The 22170-nt window shown below is 37.8% G+C and overlaps 1 protein-coding gene across 1 annotated transcript; it reads left to right on the top strand.

Moving 5' to 3' along the window:
* The first annotated feature begins 349 nt into the window (after positions 1 to 349).
* On the top strand, positions 350 to 21956 carry LOC129363345 (kinesin-like protein K39). Its single transcript, XM_055035400.1, has 12 exons — positions 350 to 639; positions 738 to 779; positions 877 to 918; positions 1276 to 1350; positions 1927 to 2010; positions 3658 to 3741; positions 12210 to 12284; positions 12451 to 12492; positions 13688 to 13771; positions 20400 to 20483; positions 21167 to 21298; positions 21412 to 21956. Exons 1-12 carry the CDS (start codon positions 393 to 395, stop codon positions 21567 to 21569), a joined length of 1149 nt encoding a protein of 382 aa, XP_054891375.1. The 5' UTR covers positions 350 to 392; the 3' UTR covers positions 21570 to 21956.
* The last annotated feature ends 214 nt before the right edge of the window (positions 21957 to 22170 follow it).

Here is a 22170-nt window from a genome sequence, read left to right as displayed (position 1 = left end):
TATCATTTCATCTACATGCTTAATATGTGAGTTTAATAAGACCTATAATTATTTATACATTGTTTTCTCTTTTTTTTAGCTTCCTTTGAATTATTAGATATAATATTTATTTTCATGCAAGTTGAACCAATAAATTAAAACCTTTGAACTTTAACAAGTTTTGTTTTTTTTTCACTATATGAATTTTAAAATAAACATTCAGAATCACGTTCCTACAAACAGGTTACAATATCCTTTATGATCCTAGATTAGAGTTTTTCCAGGTCAAGTTTAAAGTACCAAGTCTTATCATCTTGTTTCTGATAACAGTATGGTAATAATTAATCAGGAATAATAAACTCTATTCCTATTTAAGTGTCAAACATCAGAGTGGACCTCCAGACACACTGAGGATGGAGATGAAAATGTTTTTTCCGTTGCTGCTGCTCGTCTGCTCCGTCTCTACAGCTGAGCTGCAGGCTCAGTCTGACAATGACATCCTGTCACATGTAAAGCAAACTGAGGGCCAAGTGGGAGAAGCAGAGAGTGTGACTGAGCAGCAGACCTGCACACAGGACATCAACGCTGTTCTGAGAGAGATGAGCGCCTGGGTGGCTGCACTGAAGGTGGAGGTGCAGCACCTGCAGAGAGACAATGAAGGTTTGTTCACAGAGAGTTACAGAGTTTGAATCAACTGATCCTGATCAATCAAATGATCCATACGGTTCAGAGTTTTAATTATTTATTATGGTTATCAGTGAAGACGACGGAGCTGCAATCCCTGAACCAACGGTACCAAGGTACTGATTGTATTAGACCAAAAGCTCTAAATAATAATTCATTTAATAAATTAAGATCATAAACTAAAACATTATTTTTGTATTTACTTTTCTTTAGTACAAGAAACAGAGGTAAAAAAGCTGCAAGATCAGAATCAAGGTATGTAGTTTATTTTTATCACAAGTATTTTCTAAATAATATTTTCTACCCTCCATGATCTTTACTAATTTTATTACTGTAAAATCACCAATCTTAATTTCTTTTGTTTTTTGTTTTTACTTGATAAACTAACTCAGACTAACATTCATTGTGAATTAAAGAAACTTTCATTCAGGATTTTAATATTTTTACGTGTTGTTTTAATAACCCAAATAATTATGGAAAACATTTGTGGTTATAAACAGTTTTAGCAGCAAGAAGACATTCCTGTTTCAATAAAAATTGAGGTTTTTCTTCCACTAAGCAAAACCTCAGATTAATTGCTGTAAAGAAAATTTTTGATTTGATTATTTTCAGCTCAGGCAGCAGAACTGGCTGCTGTTAAAGTCACTGCTGAAAACCAAGTGGAGGCTCTGAAGAGAGAAGCAGAAGGTTTGTTATTATCATTATTCTATAATAAGAATCAAGGTTTCAGAATAAATGTGACTATTAATTGTTGAAGTGGAAGTTAACTCATGACTGATATGTGAAAAGGTTCAATTCATTTCCTGTCATGAGACAAGGGCTGGTCCAAAAGGTAAAGAATGTCATGTTCTGTCTGTTTGGGTTTATAAAGTTGGGTAGCCCTCCACACATGCATCATATGACCAAAAGTATTTTCTCACCCATTGAAACTGATCAGAATCAGGATCTCTAATCTCTTCCATGGAGACGTGTATAAAATGAAGCATCTCAGCATGAAGACTGTTTTTATAAACATTTGTGAAAGAATGTTTTGCTCTCAAGAGTTCAGTGAATCAACATTTTCTCTCCATTAGGCAACTAATGACGTCTTGGTGATTCTTTTAGAAAATTCATTTTCACAAGAAATGCTTTGTTTAAATCCAGACAATGAATTTTAGACACGAGAAGACATCAGTAAGGAAACAAAGCAAAACCTCAAAGTAATTACTGCAGAGACATAATGTTTAATTTAATATAAATTATTTGGTAACTTTTTCATTTCAGCTCAGGCAGCAGAACTGGCTGCTGTTAAAGTCAAAGCCAACATGACTGGAAACCAAGTGGAGGCTCTGAAGAGAGAAGCAGAAGGTTTGTGAAATCTGAAGAAAACCTGTGATTGCAACACACTTGAGATTAAACAAATAAACATGAAACTCCTAACTTTAACCTCTAACTCGCTTTCTCAACCTTCAACCCCCAAAATTTTGCTGTTATATTGGAAACTAAGGCATTATTTTTGTGTTCACTTTTCTTTAGTTCGTGAAACTCAGGTAAAGGTAGAAACATTTACTACAGAAATCTTTGAATTGATTCCTTCTTTTGCAGAAATAAATTGCTAAGAAAAAATCAGCAACATTTGTGGTACAAAATTGAGAAATACCCACAGTTACAAACCATAAAGTCCAAAACTTAATATTACATAAACACATAAGATTACTAAAACTCAAGGAAGCATAATTTTAAGTAAAGTTAGCAATTTTGAACTATCAAAGTGACTGTTGCTAAAATATTTATCATCAAGTCTTGTTCCTACGGCCATATTTACTGCACTAAAATTCTGGCAACCTTAGTTGCAGGCAATTTACTGTAAATTATTCACACTATTTTTACAGTGTTTACATTCCATGAACCTTTACATATTTTGTTACAATACAGTCACAAACTTTAAAACAAATTATTTCTTTTAGGTATTACTTTATAAACGAACACTAATTGATTCAGGATTTTAAATATTTATTTAGTTTTATTTTCCATCCATCCATCCACTTTCTGATTACCCTTCTCCCTAACGGGGTCGGGAGGTGCTGGTGCCTATCTCCAGCTGTGTTCCGGGTGAGAGGCAGGGTCACCCTGGACAGGTCGCCAGTCTGTCGCAGGGCAACACAGAGACAAACAGGACTAACAGCCATGAACCTTTACATATTTTGTTACGATACAGCCACAAACTTTTAAAAAATATATTTTTTTAGGTATTACTTTATAAACAAACACTAATTGAAACAAGATTTAAAATAATTATTTAGTTTTATTTTAATATCCAAAATGCTTCCAACATGGTTATTTAACATTTCCTCTTATATTCAAAATTCACTTTTTAGCTGCTGGACTCATTTTAATTTTCACTTCACTCTTTTCTTTATTATTAAGCAATTATTCACTTTTGTTGCAAAACATAAAACTGCTCCCACATATTCAGATGTTTATATTTTGTAAAATATGACTCAATATGTGCTGGAGATTTACTAGTTAAAAAGAAGGACACAGGATGATGCTGCCACCACCATGTTTCAAAGATGGTCTCCAACAATACATCACATTTTACATGTAACTCAAAAAGTTTTACTTTGAAGCTCCTCACAGAATCATTTATACTGAGATTACACACAGATGAACTTTATTCACTCTTTGTCTTTTTAAAGCAAATGAAAGTTAAGATAAGTCGATAATAATATTTCAATTTGTCAAAACGTATAAAATCCATGACTGATATTGCTCCGCTTGACAATTATACTTCATTGTTGATCTGTCATAAAATTCCTTATAATCCTGTGGAACATGTTTGTGGTGAAAATGTGACAATGTAGAAAAATTCAATTACCGTCAAGCCACTGAAGAAACACTGTTTACCAGTTTAAGAAATAAGAAGACATTTTTGTTTCAAACAAGTTGATTAACTACTACTGTAAAGAAAATCTTTGAATTGATTTAATCTCTTTAATAATCGTCTTATTTCAGCTCAGGCAGCAGAACTGGCTGCTGTTAAAGTCAAAGCCAACATGACTGGAAACCAAGTGGAGGCTCTGAAGAGAGAAGCAGAAGGTTTGTGAAATCTGAAATCAACTCTAATGGCAACATTAACATCCAGATCAGTGATTTTCATAACAATCACACTGTTGGGAAAAGGTTTGTTATTATGATTATTCTTTGCCATTGACTGAAAGTCAAGTTTCAGATTTGTTCATCAAAAGCAAATGACAACGTAGGGAAAAGCAGAGGAATCTCCATGATCCTTTGCATGTATAAAAACATTTGCATCTTTATGAGAAACAGTTTTTTTGATGTGCAGAAGTGACACATTAATTTGAAGATTGAACTAGTAGTTCTGTTCATTTCAGTTCTGTTTAGAGAAATGAATCAGTGACTGAGAAGAACAGCACATTGTTGGTACATGTGAATCACTTGGATTTATCAGACAGTAGAAACATTTAAACATTATGAACTGTGGAAAATATTACAATGTAAAAATCTTTTCTTCTTTTATAACTGCATTTGATGTCCCATGTCTGTCTGTCTGTCTGTCTCTCAGCCAAACAACTGGTTTTCTCTGCCTCTTTATTGGCATCGGGTAGCGGAAACACTGGACCGTTCAACACCCACATCACTCTGATCCTCAGAAATGTTGTTACTAATATTGGAAATGCCTACAACCCAAATACAGGTGCTGCAATTTACTACATATATTTTCTTTACTATCATAACTAAAATGTGGTCAATTTGTCATAAAAGTAAAGTGAGAAAAATGTTTATAATTCTGATAATGATTCTTCTCAGGGCTGTTCACTGCACCAGTGAGAGGAGTTTATCACTTTGAGTTCCACATATATGGACATGGAAGTTCTACTAATCCTACATCTGCTGCATTGATCAAGAATGGAGAGCAAATCTGTATATCATACACAAGTCAGCCTGCTGGTGGTCAAGAAGCTACAAATGGCGTCTCACTGCTGTTAGAAATTGGAGATGTTGTATATTTGCAAATGTATGCCAATTCATGGATTCATGACAACACAAATCGTCTCACAACATTCAGTGGTCATTTACTTTTCACCATCTAAAATAATTTTTTTATTACAACATGTGACTGTAGCACAATAAACCCCATCTATAGCAAAGATTAATCATGAAAACGATTCATTTGTAAAATAAAGTTTATTACAGTTTAGTTCATCCAGCCTGCTGGTTTCTACAGCAGCCATAAGTAACAAATCTGTGCTGGAGATTTGATGTTATTGTTGCTGTAATCTAATTATAAATCACAACTTCAAAACTGAACCAGATCGTCTGAATTAAAGTGTCATTTACAACTTTTATGAAAGCTGGATGAGCAAACTGTCTATTTGAATCACATTGTTTCTTTATTTTCCAAATTAAAAGAATAGTGGAAACAGTAATAAGAGGTTTCTGTCAAATGTGTACAATTCTAGTCTATTACATTAACTGTGTGATAAACATATTAAATGGTTTAAAAGATTACATTTTGTGTGTGTGTTGGGTGGGGGGGGGGGGGGGGGTTGTGTGTGTGTGTGTGTATCACCTGAATGAGAATTAGTGTGTCTGAGTTTCACCTTTTAAGTTTAAACAATTAAAAACATAAATCTTGACAATCATTGGGTTTAATGCTCTGTGGGTTAAATAACTGAGTAAAGTCAGATTTTTGTGCTTCAGTGAGTTTTACTGTTTATTTTTCTCCACAAAAAGAAAAAAGGTGTTTCTGCTGGACATTTTCATTACATGTAGAAGGTTTGAGTAACTTTCACTCTTTGTTCATTTTTATACATTGAATTGTGTGTAAAATATTGCGTCGCTCATTTTCTGGACATAAACAACATTTCTATGTAAGACCCCTGGAGTTCAGTCCAGTGGACTGATTACAAACTAATTAAATCAAAAAACAAACATACCAGTAGGTGGCGCTATCAGTGACAGATTATCATAATTCAGGTTTAGTTTCCTGTTTCCATCCCATAAACTGAAAACAATTAAATTTACAACACCTTAAGTTCAACCCACAAGAGATTTTCTAGAATGAAAATATGATTTGAAAATTGATGAGCTTTGTTTTTTTTAGTTCTAATCTTTAGAGTTTCAAGTTTTTTTCAAATGACTTTTTGGGTTTTTGACTGAATTTCAATCGCAGGTTTATTCTGAAAATATTTATACCTCAACAGAAAAACTATAAAGTTTCATCTGAATCAAGTAAACAACTCATGATTAATGACCTTATTGTAACCATAGAAACAGAAAAATCTTTGATCTTTTAGTAAAACCTCTTTTAATCCATTTATTATAAATTATTGACACTTGTAACATTAATAGCATTTCATTTATATGCGTAATATGTGACTTTAATAAGACCTATAATTATTTATACTTTGTTTTCTTTTGTTTTTCTTCAGCTTCCTTTGAATTATTAGATCTAATATTTATTTTCATGCAAGTTGAACCAATAAATTAAAACCTTTTAACTTTAACAAGTTTTTTTTTTCACTATATGAACTTTTGAAATAAACATTCAGAATCACGTTCCTACAAACAGGTTATAATATCCTTTATGATCCTAGATTAGAGTTTTTCCAGGTCAAGTTTAATGTACCAAGTCTTATCATCTTGCACTGAAGGTGGAGGTGCAGCACCTGCAGAGAGACAATGAAGGTTTGTTCACAGAGAGTTACAGAGTTTGAATCAACTAATCCTGATTGATCAAATGATCCATACGGTTCAGAGTTTTAATTATTTATTATGGTTATCAGTGAAGACGACGGAGCTGCAATCCCTGAACCAACGGTACCAAGGTACTGATTGTAATAGACCAAAAGCTCTAAATAATAATTCATTTAATAAATTAAGATAATAAACTAAAACATTATTTTTGTGTTTACTTTTCTTTAGTACAAGAAACTGAAGTAAAAAAGCTTCAAGATCAGAATCAAGGTATGTAGTTTAATTTCAATACAAATATTTTCTACAGAGCTTTATAAATGTACACGTAAAAGAAAGTCTCCATTATGGAAGTTTATGGAAGAGAAAAAATACCAACAGTTACAGGCTGTAAAATCTACGTTACCATAGAAAATATACAAAATTACCAAAACAGAAATTTCAAGTATTTTTTACATTCCAAATTTCTAATTAAAGATTATTTTTAATGTATGAAAGATAATTGACTAAAACATTATTTGTATGTATTTTTAGTGCAAGAAACTGAAGTAAAAAAGCTGCAGGATCAGAATCAAGGTATGTAGTTTATTTTTACTACAAATATTTTCCACAGAGCTTTGCAGAAGTTTTTACACCCCATTACCTTTACTTATTTTATTACAGTTAAATCATCAAGCTTAAGTTTTTTTTTGGGGGGGGGTTTTACTTGATAAACTAACTCAGACTAATGGAGCTTAGGCGTAAATTCAAGCTGGGAGACAGAACACAGCTGATCTACATCACAGCTGATCCTCTTCAATCACGTCACACCCTGCTGCAGCCAATCAGGATCGGCGCCCTCGCGCGTCCCAGCCAATCAACGTCAAGCGGTCCATTCAAGAAGACGAGCTTCCGGGGATCTGCCTGCTCGTCAGCTGTGCTTCGTCTTTGGTCTGCAGAGCACCGTAGATGTCCTTCCCTTCTTTCACCGCTCAGGTCCAGGAATCATCCCTTGGCCGCCGGCTGCACTTCGTTAATCTTCCAGTGGCTCCTCACAGATCCTACTGCCGCTCCTAGCCTTCCTTCGGCCTCCATCGGCGGCGTCGAAGCGGGACATCTTCCCTTTTCATGTCGTGGTCACATTCCGTCATCCGCCTGGTTCCCTGCTCCGGCTCACGATCGTTCAATTGCTGCGGCTCTCTGACGCTGCCCCGCAGTCGTGCGCAGGTTGTCCCCAAGACCTGCTTTGGTTCCTCCTGCTGTTTCTGCTGTCTCATCATGAACTGGCTCCATTACCTGGACGGTCTCCTCCTGTTCGTCGCCGGGCGTACGCTGCCTCCGGACCACTGCGCTCACTCCGTGTCTTGGCTCCCAGCCGGCTCTTCAGTCTCATCATACCATAACATCTCCCGCCCATCGAGGGCGTTGCCAGGTAAGACGTACCCGCTCCTGTCCGTTCATCAGCCGTTCGCTCAGCTCTCAGTCAGTGCACCAGCACTTCAATGCATGTTCATGTCGCCCCTGGGCGGGTCAATCTGTACGTCTCAGGGACAACCGAACGCTTAGTGCAGTCAGCGAGCTGGGTTCACCTCATCTCAGCCTAATCGGCTCTCAATTCAGCATTTCGTTCCGGCATTCCCCGCCCGGGCCCCGAAGCCCTCGCCTCAGTTGCTGGCTTAGATCGCTCCATTCCGCCAGGAGCCCAGTCGCTCCTCGGCACACCCTGCCCTCTAATCCCAGAGGCCCTCAGGCTGTCTGCCACAGCTTCAGCTTATTTAAACAGGACGTGATTCTTTAAAGTCACGGACGAGTCCGGGTGTTAAGTCTGGTTCGATAAGGGTTTGTTTCTTTGTTGCTTCTTTATATTTAGGGGTTGTGCTGTCTGAGTATCTCGTTTAGCTCCCGTAATTCTGCCTATTTTTCATTTAAATACGCGTAGTTGGTCGATCTCTTGTGCGGCTCTCGCTGGCCACCAGAGAGCGGCGCTTAAGGCAATACATGTTTTCTAAGGCGTCGGGTACGCATCTGCTATTCTACTTCCCGAATTCAGCGCGAACCGGTTTGTCTTAAACTCAAGTTGCCAACAACCTCTGGCGTTAAGAGCCCACGCTCATCGCTAAACAAGCATTTAGCATAATCGCCTAGTCCGAAAATTAATATAAGTCTCACCAGTATTTCAGTAGTTTTTGTATATTCGTGCAATTCGAATGTATTATGGGAATTTAAGTCTCAAGCTCATGATAACGCAGTTCATGGCTTTCTCATGGTCTCCTGCTACCATCTGCTGGACAAATTTAGAAGTGACGATCATGTCAATCAAGATTTATACCTTTCATTCATTTCCTCTTCTGCGTTCCCCGTAGAACTCGCTCAGCCTATGAAAGAAGCCAGGTCTTTGCTGCCTGTCACTACTCACGGCCATTACTCTCCCTGAGCTGATCCATCCTTCTTAGAACCAACGCTCGACTAAATGACACTATATCCCTTCCTGTGTTCAGCACGTAATGGCACAAAATCGGGTTTTGCCCTTCTACTACTTCCTCGTTTACGTCGTCCGGCAATCAGTCACCAAGTCCTGCTCAGTTATGAATCCGTCTCCCTTACTCCTCCAGCTCTCTCAGATACTTTAAGACGTCCAGTTCTCACCTTCATCACTCACCGTCTCGATGATTGTTGATCCAAACTTGTCACGTCCAGTTCTGCCTGTCGGAATTATTTTCTGTGTAGCGCTTCAGCGATCTAGCACATCATCTAGTCTCTCCTCGATCCTTAGTCAAGGTATCTCCGTTACAAAGGGTCGTCTTTCACCAAGCGCCCCCATCATCCGCTTCCTTCCTAGCATCGTTCGAATTTCTTAGTCCGTTCCCAATCCTTCCCTGACCACTACAACCTCCTCATAAGCTTCCCAAACGAAAGGCACTACTATCTTTTCTGCACCCTCAGCCGGTTCAGCATAACCATTGTCCAAGTGTTCCTACAGCTTCTCTCTATCGCTCGGCCATCGGCCATCCCAGCCTTCCATTCCATGTCGGACTGAACTTCAGCTGTGCGTGAAGCTCAACGTTCTTATCCGCTACGTGAGTATCTTTCAAATGCCTGGCGATGGAGCACTGACAGTCTTTAACACATTCTTACCTAGTAATCCGGCAGACCAGCGGCCTTCGGCCTTTAGTTAGCGCTGACACATCATTCACAGCTCAAAACGCGGCTTCCGCCCCTCGGCGGGCCCCCGCCAACGACGCGGCTCGCGCCCCTCGGAGGGCCCCCTCCAACCCCTCCAGCCCCTCGGAGGGCCCCCTCCAACAACGCGGCTCGCGCCCCTCGGAGGGCCACCGCAACAGCAGCGTGGTATTAAAAAAAAAAAAAGTATATACTTTTCTACTTAAGTATTTCGAAGTACAGGGCATTTCAGATACTTTAAGACTTTTAACCAAGTAACATTTCAGTCAGTGACTCCGACTCTACAAAAGTCACATTTTGGAGAGGTTCCTATTCTTTCACCAGAGTGTAGTACTTGTACAACATCGCCCCGCAATATCGCTGCGCCTCAATATTGCAGACAACAGGTCAGCTAGGTCGACCAAGCCCTCTTGCCTAAGCTTCGCCGTACCAACCACCTGCTCGGTGATCCTCAGCCAGGAGCTGTTAATTCTACCTCATACTCTGTCACCATGTCCAACGTCCTCGCCTTCATCACCCACTGTCAACCTTCGTCAGTCAAATCCCCTATATTCTCAGTCGTTCGCAGGAATCAATCTTCACGCAAAACTTTCGCAACCAAGCACAGCACCCAGTCTCCTTTCGAACCCAGCCGCGAAACTTCTACTCTTTGACCTCTAAGCATTCCACCAGGTATCCCAACCGCTGAAGCCTATCACTCTCCCTCTACCCATAAAGCTTATCACCATGCTCCGAGCTTGTACTTTCTCCAACTACGTTAAAGCGCTCCTCTCCTGCGCTCTTCTCCAAGCATCCTATGGTTTCCTCAGGTCGGGCGAGTTCGCCTCAGCTTCTCCAGTCTTCAACCCTCCAAAAGATTTATCAATCTCCGATATCAAATTTTTCCCCGACCATTGCACCCTCCTAATCACGCACTCCAAAATTAAAGGTCTTCGTACTTTTTCTATCGCACGCATAGACGGCCATCTTGCCCCTTCCGTGCCACACTCAAATTCGTGTGCAAAAGGCATCAAATCTATCAGGAAGCTAAACCCCAGTTTATAGCTCCCGTAGGCTTCCCCACGACCGCAGATTCGTTTATCCGCCACCTCCGCCCTATTTTACGAGAAGGCGGCCTTCTCCCCGATCATTATTCAGGAAATCCATTTAGAATAGGCGCTGCTACGTCCGCCCCAGCACAAGGCGTCCCCATCGCTTCCCTCCTCCAGCTTGGCCGCTGGTCATCTTCGGCCTTCACTTCCTACATCAGACCCAATCTCGCAACTGTGCTCGAAGCCCAACGCTCCATGTCATCAGGTGAGCAGTCAGCATGACGATGTAGTTTTTTTTTTTTTGGGCCATTTTTAACCATTAAATTTCAAGGGGAACCGGCCAGACCAGAGATCCTCAGCCTTCAGCCCGGCAGCAACCGGTCCCCCCTCCGCTCCTCATAGCACATCATGCTCATCAGGCCTGTATACGTCTGTCAGTCCCTTGTGGCCCCCGCCAACGATGCGGCTCGTGCCTAGCTGCCCCCGCCAACGATGCGGCTCGTGCCTAGTGGCCCCCGCCAACGATGCGGCTCGCGCCTAACAAGTCTATCAGACTGCAGGCCCCCGCCAACGATGCGGCTCGCGCCTAGTGGCCCCCGCCAACGATGCGGCTCGCGCCTAGTGGCCCCCGCCAACGATGCGGCTCGCGCCTAGTGGCCCCCGCCAATGATGCGGCTCGCGCCTAGTGGCCCCTGCCAATGATGCGGTTCGTGCCTAGTGGCCCCTGCCAACGATGCGGCTCGTGCCTAACAAGTCTATCAGACTGCAGGCCCCGCTTCAGAGCCTGCATACAGTCCGTCGGACTGCAGGCAGCTAGGCCTCGGCCGGCACCCTCTTTTTGGGGGGTAAGACTAGTGAGCTTCGCCGGACTCAGCATCTCCCCCCCGGCGATCTACACTCACTAGTCTTCCGCCGGTTCGAGCGCCAAAGATTTGTTCATTAAAATCCTCTAACTGCTTATTTTTCTCTGTGTGAGTTGATCCAGATTGAAATGGAGCTTAGGCGTAAATTCAAGCTGGGAGACAGAACACAGCTGATCTACATCACAGCTGATCCTCTTCAATCACGTCACACCCTGCTGCAGCCAATCAGGATCGGCGCCCTCGCGCGTCCCAGCCAATCAACGTCAAGCCGGTCCATTCAAGAAGACGAGCTTCCGGGGATCTGCCTGCTCGTCAGCTGTGCTTCGCCCACCTCCTCCCCATCTCCACCTTCAGCCCGATGACCATTCTCCAGGCGCCCTACGCGCTCCTCCATCCAAGGCTCTGCTCCATCATCAGTATTCGGACCGGGGGGGTAAGACTAGTGAGCTTCGCCGGACTCAGCATCTCCCCCCCGGCGATCTACGCTCACTAGTCTTCCGCCGGTTCGAGCGCCAAAGATTTGTTCATTAAAATCCTCTAACTGCTTATTTTTCTCTGTGTGAGTTGATCCAGATTGAAATATTCATTGTGAGATAAACAAACTTTTATTCGGGATTTTAATATTTTTTTCATGTTGTTTTAATATAACAAACAATCATGGAAAATATTTGTGGTTATAAACAGTTTTAGAAGCAAGAAAACATTTGTGTTCCAATATGAATTCAGGTTTTTATTCCACTAAGCAAAATCTCAGATTAATTACCGTAAAGAAAATCTTTGTTTTGATTGTTTTCAGCTCAGGCAGCAGAACTGGCTGCTGTTAAAGTCACTGCTGAAAACCAAGTGGAGGCTCTGAAGAGAGAAGCAGAAGGTTTGTGAAATCTGAAGGAAACTTGTGATTGCAACACACTTGAGATTAAACAAGTAAACATGAAACTCTTAACTTTAACCTCTGACTTGCTTTCTCAACCTTCAACCAACAAATTTACTGTTATATTGGAAACTAAGACATTATTTTTGTGTTCACTTTTCTTTAGTTTGTGAAACTCAGGTAAAGAAACTGCAGCAACTGAACCAAGGTTTGTATTTTATTTGAAGGAGAAACATTTACTACAGAAATCTTTGAATTGATTCCTTCTTTTGCAGAAATAAACTGCAAAGAAAAAATCAGCAACATTTGTGGTACAAAATTGAGAAATACCCACAGTTATAAACCATAAAATCCAAAACTTAATATTTACATAAACATATAAGATTACTAAAACTCAAAGAAACATAATTTTAAGTAAATTTTGACATTTTGAACTATTAAAGTGACTGTTGCCAAAATATTTATCATCAAGTCTTTTACACTACGGCCATATTTACTGCACTAAAATTCTGGCAACCTTAGTTGCAGGCAATTTACTGTAAATCATTCACACTATTTTTACAGTGTTTACATTCCATGAACCTTTACATATTTTGTTACAATACAGCCACACACTTTAAAAAAAGTTTTCTTTTAGGTATTACTTTATAAACGAACACTAATTGATTCAGGATTCTAAATATTTATTTCGTTTTATTTTAATATCCAAAATGCTTCCAACCTGGTTAATTAACATTTCCTTTTATATTCAAAATTCACTTTTTAGCTGCTGGACTCATTTTAATTTTCACTTCACTCTTTTCTTTATTATTAAGCAATTATTAACTTTTATGGCAAAACATAAAACTGCTCCCACATATTCAGATGTTTATATTTTGTAAAATATGACTCAATATGTGCTGGAGATTTACTAGTTAAAAAGAAGGACACAGGATGATGCTGCCACCACCATGTTTCAAAGATGGTCTCCAACAATACATCACATTTTACATGTAACTCAAAAAGTTTTACTTTGAAGCTCCTCACAGAATAATTGATACTGAGATTACACACAGATGAACTTTATTCACTCTTTATCTTATTAAAGCAAATGAAAGTTAAGAGAAATCGGTTGCACTAATATTACAATTTATCAAAACGTATAAAATCCATGACTGATATTGTTCCGCTTGACAATTATACTTCATCGTTGATCTGTAATAAAATTCCTTATAATTCTGTGGAATATGTTTGTGGTGAAAATGTGACAATGTAGAAAAATTCAATTACCATCAAGCCACTGAAGCAACACTGTTTACCAGATTAAGAAATAAGAAGACATTTTTGTTTCAAACATGTTGATTAATTACTGTAAAGAAAATCTTTGAATTGATTTAATCTCTTTAATAATCGTCTTATTTCAGCTCAGGCAGCAGAACTGGCTGCTGTTAAAGTCAAAGCCAACATGACTGGAAACCAAGTGGAGGCTCTGAAGAGAGAAGCAGAAGGTTTGTGAAATCTGAAATCAACTCTAATGGCAACATTAACATCCAGATCAGTGATTTTTATCACAATCACACTGTTGGGAAAATGTTTGTTGTTATGATTATTCTTTGCCATTGACTGAAAGTCAAGTTTCAGAATTGTTCTTCAAAAGCAAATGATAATGTAGGGAAAAGCAGAGAAATGTCCATGATCCTTTGCATGTAGAAAAACATTTTCATCTTTCTGAGAAACAGTTTTTTTGATGTGCAGAAGTGACACATTAATTTGAAGATTGAACTAGTAGTTCTGTTCATTTCAGTTCTGTTTAGAGAAATGAATCAGTGACTGAGAAGAACAGCACATTGTTGGTACATGTGAATCACTTGGATTTATCAGACAGTAGAAACATTTAAACATTATGAACTGTGGAAAATATTACAATGTAAAAATCTTTTCTTCCTTTATAAATGTATTTGATGTCCCATGTCTGTCTGTCTCTCAGCCAAACGACTGGTTTTCTCTGCCTCTTTGGTGACATCTGGTGATGAATACGTTGGACCGTTCAACACCCACATAAATCTGATCTTCAGAAATGTTGTTACTAATATTGGAAATGCCTACAACCCAAATACAGGTGCTGCAAATGACTGGAAATATAATTAAAATGTGGTAAATTTGTTAGAAAAGTAACGTGAGAAAAGTGTTTATAATTTTGATAATGATTCTTCTCAGGGCTGTTCACTGCACCAGTGAGAGGAGTTTATCACTTTGAGTTCCACATATTTGGATTTGGAAGTTCTAATCCTACATCTGCAGCTTTGATCAAGAATGGAGAGAAAATCTGTGTATCATACACACATCAACCTGCTGTTGGTCAAGAAGCTTCTAATGGCGTCTCACTGCTGTTAGACATTGGAGATGTTGTATATTTGCGCATGTATGCCAATTCATGGATTTATGACAATACAGATCGTCACACTACATTCAGTGGCCATTTACTTTTCACCATGTAAAATAATTATTTTATTACAACATGTGACTGTAGCACAATAAACCCCATCTATAGCAAAGATTAATGATGAAAACGATTCATTTGTAAAATAAAGTTTATTACAGTTTAGTTCATCCAGCCTGCTGGTTTCTACAGCAGCCATAAGTAACAAATCTGTGCTGGAGATTTGATGTTATTGTTGCTGTAATCTAATTATAAATCACAACTTCAAAACTGAACCAGATCGTCTGAATTAAAGTGTCATTTACAACTTTTATGAAAGCTGGATGAGCAAACTGTCTATTTGAATCACATTGTTTCTTTATTTTCCAAATTAAAAGAATAGTGGAAACAGTAATAAGAGGTTTCTGTCAAATGTGTACAATTCTAGTCTATTACATTAACTGTGTGATAAACATATTGTGTGTCTGAGTTTCACCTTTTAAGTTTAAACAATTAAAAACATTTAAGAAGTCAGAGATGTTGTATTTTTCCGTTTGCCAAGAAATTCCTAGATTCATTGTTAGGTATTTTCCTCAAACCTACAATAAAATAACCACAGACAACGTATATGAATTAAATATGGTCAGGCTTCTGCAGAAGGAGAAATCCCGATCAACAGCTCCTCCGAGCTGTTCAATAGAGAGTTCTGATCTGCTTTCACGTGAGCTCCCTCTTTATTGTCAAAGACAAACAGTCACATGGTGCAGTCAGGATACAACAGACGTCGTAAAACATTTAACACAAACAGACCAACAACTCAGTTCCAGGTGTGATATCTAATTTACAATCTGAGCCCAGTTCAGCTCTGGGTCAAACTGTCACCTAAGACCGGGTAGATAAACACCAGAGAAGAAGGTCTGAGAACTATAAAGTTTTACTATCTCGCATGAAGACAGTCGTAACCTCCAGGTCAGTTTATACTAAAATCACAATAATACTTTAGACTGAATATAAACTAAAGTAACAACAAAATGATAATATTAAAAAATATCTAACATTCATGATGATCAGAATCATCATACTACATTTAGTGGTCGTCTGCTTTTCACCATTTAGGCAACTGACAGATTTTTATTATGATCTGTGACAGGAGCACAATAAAAAACATCTGCATCAAAGATTTAATTATAAAAATGTTTAGCAGTTGTGGTAAACATGTATTTGACATTTTTGTTGTTGCTGTAGTCTATGACTAATCAGAACATAAAAATTGACCCAGATCATCTGAAACATTTATAACCTTTATGAAAGCTGGATGAGCAAACTGTCGATTTGCACCACATTAGTTCTTTGTTTTCTAGTTAAAAAAATATCGTAGAAACAGTAACAAACGTGTGTGCAATCTATTACATTAACTGTATTACTTGTTAAGAAGTAGAAATGGTGACATTTGTTTTGTTTGTATATATGAAATTGGGTGATTTTAAAGAAACACACAGCAGTGAATCTGCAATAGAGTGATTAAAAATGAGACCAGTCGAGGTTTTGAAAGAGCTAATAGTGGCTGGATCAATTAAAGAGTCTGATATGGGTAAAAAGCATTTTCTCCTCATTATTGAATTGTAATAATCACTGTAGAAACATCAAACAGAACAGTTCTGACTTCTTGCGCCACTGCAGTGCAGAGCTGTGCTGCTGCACCAAGCTGCAGAAATCTACATCTGAAATACCTGAACTACTTAACAAGGAGACGCGCGTCGCCTTTTATGACAGAAAAGAACAAATGCATGTTTATTCTTATACCTGAACAGTTTATCAAACGACTTATAATTTTATGTCGGTATTGTGTGTTTCCCCAGCGGTCGGTGATCAGTTCACACTAACAAGCTGCTCTCTCTCTCAGTGTCTGTGTTCATTCTGTCCTCTGATCTGGGTTCAAGCTGAACTTCCTGCAGTAGGAAGAGTTTATGCACAATATACCACGAATTTGGAACAAACTTCCAGAAAACTGTAAAACAGCTGAAACACTGACTTCCTTTAAATCTTGAATAAAAATGCACCTGTTTAAAGTCTCATTTGAAACGTAATCAATTACAAATTCAATGATTATTGGCTGAAAGTGCTGCAAATATATCTTGTACGGACGGCATTGTCTGCATAAAGTAGGTGAATGTTTATTAACAGAGTTTTTGAAGGGCCCAGTAGGTCAATGTCCATTGGCTGAGCTTTATAGGTTAAATATTAAAAATGTTTTATTTGCATTGTTACGGGACTTGACGTAGTTTTTGATTGTTGATTCTATGTTGCATGACTTTGTGTTCTTGTGTTTATTATGTAAAGCACCAAGGGAGCAGCAGAGAGTGAGGGCAGGAGGTCAGAGTGATGGAGGATCAGTTGATCTGTGACTGAAAACTTCTCTTCCTCCAGCAGCTGCACAATGTGTCGGCGTTATCTGAACGAGAATAAATGTGGTTCAGTTTCACCTTTTAAGTTTAAACAGCTGAAAATTCATATCTGACTGAATGGAGTCAGATTTCGGTGATTCGCTGTTTGTTTTCCTCCACAGAAAAAGTTTGTGTGACAGCAGGACATTTTTCACTGCATGCAGAGAGTTTATAACTTTCACTTCTTGTTCATCTTCATACATTAAATTGTGCGAAGGTTCAGTCGAGTGGACTGTCCTTGCAGTTCACAAACTAATCAGGTCAAGAGTTGGAAGGTAAACAAACATATCAGTGACAGATAATGTGATAATTCAGATGAGTTTGTTTCCTTTTTCAATCCTATAAACTCTAAATAATTAAATTTACACCTTCAGTTTAACATGCAAGAGATTTTCTGTCCATACAGGAATTATTTGTCCAGTTCGTTCAACTAAACATTTTCTCTGGACATTGAGAAGCAGGACAAAGACAACCGAGATTAGATTTTTCACTAGAGGGGAGAAAGAGGACACAGACATCTCCGTCTTAGTCTTTGTCCCCACACTCTAAAGCATTCTCTCTCGAAGTGTCTTTTATTTAATTTATGGTGGTCACTAGTTACATAGACTGACAGCTGCTAATCAGGGGCGGGGCTAAACAGAAACCCAGCTGCCAAACACAGAGTCTCAAGTCTATTCCAATGCAAAGAAAATCCCTGTTGAGGTCTTAAGCTCAGTTCTTGTGCTCCTGGGTCATAAACCAGTGACCCTTAACCTTCCTTCTTCCTGTCAGGAAATCTGGTCCCAATTTGGCACGATCATCGTCTCCTATAAACGTCTTAATCAAAGCACACAAAAAACAGAAATTAATCCTCACAATCCTTAGTATTTATATTTGTAATTCATTTAAACGCATCATCATTGTTATTATTATTATTTATTTATTTGAGAGTTTTGGATTGCATTTAGATTTATTCTAAAAATATTTATGCCTCAACCAAAAGACTATAATATTTCATCTGAATCAAGTAAACAATGTATGATAAGTGACCTGATTCTGACTTTTGAAACAGAAATCTGTGATCTTTAAGTAAAATTTCATCAAAGCCATTTATGGTCAATTACTAAATTAAAAACATTTCATCTACATGCTTAATATGTGAGTTTGATAAGACCTATAACTATTAATACCTCGTCTTTCTTTGGTTTTTCTTCAGCTACTTATGAAATATTACATCTAATATTTGTTTTTTCTGCAAATCGAAGCAATAAATTAAAACCTTTGAACATAAGTTTTTTTTCAATATATGAACTTTTGAAATAAACATTCAGAATCACGTTCCTACAAACAAGTTATAATATCCTTTTTGATCCTAGATTGTAATTTTTTTTATAGGTCAAGTCTAAAGTACCAAGTCTTACATAATTTCTGATAAGAGAATAACAATGCTTAGCAATAAAAGGTCTGGGCTCTTATTTAAGTGTCAAACATCAGAGTGGACCTCCAGACACACTGAGGATGGAGATGAAAATGTTTTTTCCGTTGCTGCTGCTCGTCTGCTCCGTCTCTACAGCTGAGCTGCAGGCTCAGTCTGACAATGACATCCTGTCACATGTAAGGCAAACTGAGGGCCAAGTGGGAGAAGCAGAGAGTGTGACTGAGCAGCAGACCTGCACACAGGACATCAACGCTGTTCTGAGAGAGATGAGCGCCTGGGTGGCTGCACTGAAGGTGGAGGTGCAGCACCTGCAGAGAGACAATGAAGGTTTGTTCACAGAGAGTTACAGAGTTTGAATCAACTGATCCTGATTGATCAAATGATCCATACGGTTCAGAGTTTTAATTATTTATTATGGTTATCAGTGAAGACGACGGAGCTGCAATCCCTGAACCAACGGTACCAAGGTACTGATTGTATTAGACCAAAAGTTCTAAATAAAAATTCATTTCATAAATTAAGATCATAAACTAAAACATTATTTTTGTGTTTACTTTTCTTTAGTACAAGAAACTCAGGTAAAAAAGCTGCAGGATCAGAATCAAGGTATGTAGTTTAATTTCAATAGAAATATTTTCTACAGAACTTTATAAATGAACACGTAAAAGAAAAAATACCAACAGTTACAGGCTGTAAAATCTATATTACCATAGAAAATATACAAAATTACCAAAACAGAAATTTCAAGTATTTTTTACATTCCAAATTTCTAATTAAAGATTATTTTTAATGTATGAAAGATAATTGACTAAAACATTATTTGTATGTATTTTTAGTGCAAGAAACTGAGGTAAAAAAGCTGCAGGATCAGAATCAAGGTATGTAGATTATTTTTACTACAAATATTTTCTACAGAGCTTTGCAGAAGTTTTTACCCTCCATGATCTTTACTTATGTTATTACAGTTAAATCATCAATCTTAAGTTTTTTTGTTTTTTGTTTTGTTTTACTTGATAAACTAACTCAGACTAACATTCATTGTGAGTTAAAGAAACTTTTATTCGGGATTTTAATATTTTTACGTGTTGTTTTAATATAACAAACAATCATGGAAAACATTTGTGGTTATAAACAGTTTTAGCAGCAAGAAAACATTTCTGTTCCAATATAAATTCAGGTTTTTATTCCACTAAGCAAAACCTCAGATTAATTACTTTAAAGAAAATCTTTGATTTGATTCTTTTCAGCTCAGGCAGCAGAACTGGCTGCTGTTAAAGTCACTGCTGAAAACCAAGTGGAGGCTCTAAAGAGAGAAGCAGAAGGTTTGTTATTATCATTATTCTATTATAATAATCAGGTTTCAGAATAAATGTGACTATTAATATTTGAAGTGGAAGTTAACTCATGACTGGTATGTGAAAAGGTTCAATTCATTTTGAATTAAGTTATTTGGGTTTGTAAAGTTGGGTAACCCTCCACACATGCACCATATTTCCAAAATTTATTTTCTCACCCATTGAAACTGATCAGAATCAGGATCTCCAATCATTTCCATGGAGATGTGTATAAAATGAAGCATCTCAGCATGAAAACTGTTTTTATAAACATTTGTGAAAGAATGTTTCGCTCTCAAGAGTTCAGTGAATCAACACTTTCTCTCCATTAGGCAACTAATGACGTCTTGGTGATTCTTTTAGAAAATTCATTTTCACAACAAGTGCTTTGTTTAAATCCAGACAATACATTTTAGACACAAGAAGACATCAGTAAGGAAACAAAGCAAAACCTCAGAGTAATTACTGCAGAGACATAATGTTTAATTTAATATAAATTATTTGGTAACTTTTTCATTTCAGCTCAGGCAGCAGAACTGGCTGCTGTTAAAGTCAAAGCCAACATGACTGGAAACCAAGTGGAGGCTCTGAAGAGAGAAGCAGAAGGTTTGTGAAATCTGAAGGAAACTTGTGATTGCAACACACTTGAGATTAAACAAGTAAACATGAAACTCCTAACTTTAACTCATATCCAGTTTTCTCATGGGAACATGAGACGATCTCCTGAAATGCACTTTGAATCTACTTCAGAAAACTGGTTGATCATTGGTTGCTGTGATGCTTCACATATTTAACTATGTCGGAGAAACTCAGGATTCACCTGGGAACAATTTACAAATTCAGAAAAACAGTCATGTATAAAAAATGTGTTGAGATATGATGACAACATGTTCAAGTATTTTGCCTGTTTATATATGACGAAATTATCCTTAAATGTTGTTGTGGAGATAATTCAACAGAAAATGGTAAAACACATTTTGAACAACAAGACAAAAGCAAATGACAATGTAGGGAAAAGCAGAGAAATGTCCATAATCCATAAACTGTAATAATGAACTAGTAGTTCTGTTCAATTCAGTTCTGTTCAGAGAAATGAATCAGTGACTGAGAAGAACAGCACATTGTTTGGTACTGTGAATCACTTGGATTTATCAGTCAGTAGAAACATTTAAACAATATGAACTGTGGAAAATATTACAATGTAAAAATCTTTTCTTCCTTTATAACTGCATTTGATGTCTCATGTTTGTCTGTCTGTCTGTCTGTCTGTCTGTCTGTCTGTCTCTCAGCCAAACGACTGGTTTTCTCTGCCTCTTTATTGGCATCGGGTTATGGACACACTGGACCGTTCAACACCCACATCACTCTGATCTTCAGAAATGTTGTTACTAATATTGGAAATGCCTACAACCCAAATACAGGTGCTGCAATTTACTACTTATATTTTCTTTACAATCATAACTAAAATGTGGTAAATTTGTTATGAAAGTAAAGTGAGAAAAATGTTTATAATTCTGATAATGATTCTTCTCAGGGCTGTTCACTGCACCAGTGAGAGGAGTTTATCACTTTGAGTTCCACATTCATGGACATGGAAGTTCTACTATCCTACATCTGCTGTGTTGTACAAAAATGGAGAGCACATCTTTTATGGCATGGACAACTCAACCTGCTGGTGATCAAAGCTTCTAATGGCGTCTCACTGCTGTTAGAAATTGGAGATGTTGTATTTTTGCGAATGTTGCCAATTCAAGGATTTATGACAATACAGATCGTCACACTACTTTTAGTGGTCAATTACTTTTCACCATGTAGGCATCTATGCATGCAGTTCTTTTCGTCCGTTAACCATAATTTTCACTCCTCAGCTTTAATATATCTTTTCCTTAATTAAAAACTATCTTTATGTAGACAACAGTTACTGCTTCTTTTTATTTTTAATTATTATTTTAGCTACGCATTAAATTACAGAATTATCAAAGTGATGTGACATCACCTGGTCTGTCCGATGTCGGTGAAAGAATGAAGTTTGAAGAAAAATGACAAAAAAACCTAATAAATCTGACCTTTTCAACTCTCCGTTGCCTTGACTCTCACCCACGTCTCCTGCAGAGAAAATCTTTGGGGAAATCAGGAGTGCTCACTCAGTCCAATAAATACTCTCACGCCTTCTTGTCACACTAATTCAGCGTTCTCAATAAAACAGATTTGTCTTCTGTTCACAACAGACAGTAACTAGTGTTACATAATGTGACATCCTGCATTATGGATGTTTTACTTGAAACATTTTTAT

Source organism: Poeciliopsis prolifica, unplaced genomic scaffold, assembly GCF_027474105.1.
Source record: "Poeciliopsis prolifica strain line A6 unplaced genomic scaffold, Auburn_PproV2 SCAFFOLD010, whole genome shotgun sequence".
NCBI classification, from domain to species: Eukaryota; Metazoa; Chordata; class Actinopteri; order Cyprinodontiformes; family Poeciliidae; genus Poeciliopsis; species Poeciliopsis prolifica.
This window is presented reverse-complemented; position numbering and strand designations above follow the sequence as displayed.

Bases quoted from the DNA above. Each gene is read 5' to 3' on its own strand.
- LOC129363345 (XM_055035400.1), top strand. From the start codon at position 393: ATGGAGATGAAAATGTTTTTTCCGTTGCTGCTGCTCGTCTGCTCCGTC. The intron at 780-876 runs GTACTGATTGTA...ACTTTTCTTTAG, and splicing joins CCTGAACCAACGGTACCAAG to TACAAGAAACAGAGGTAAAA. The intron at 1,351-1,926 runs GTTTGTTATTAT...TTTTCATTTCAG, and splicing joins TCTGAAGAGAGAAGCAGAAG to CTCAGGCAGCAGAACTGGCT.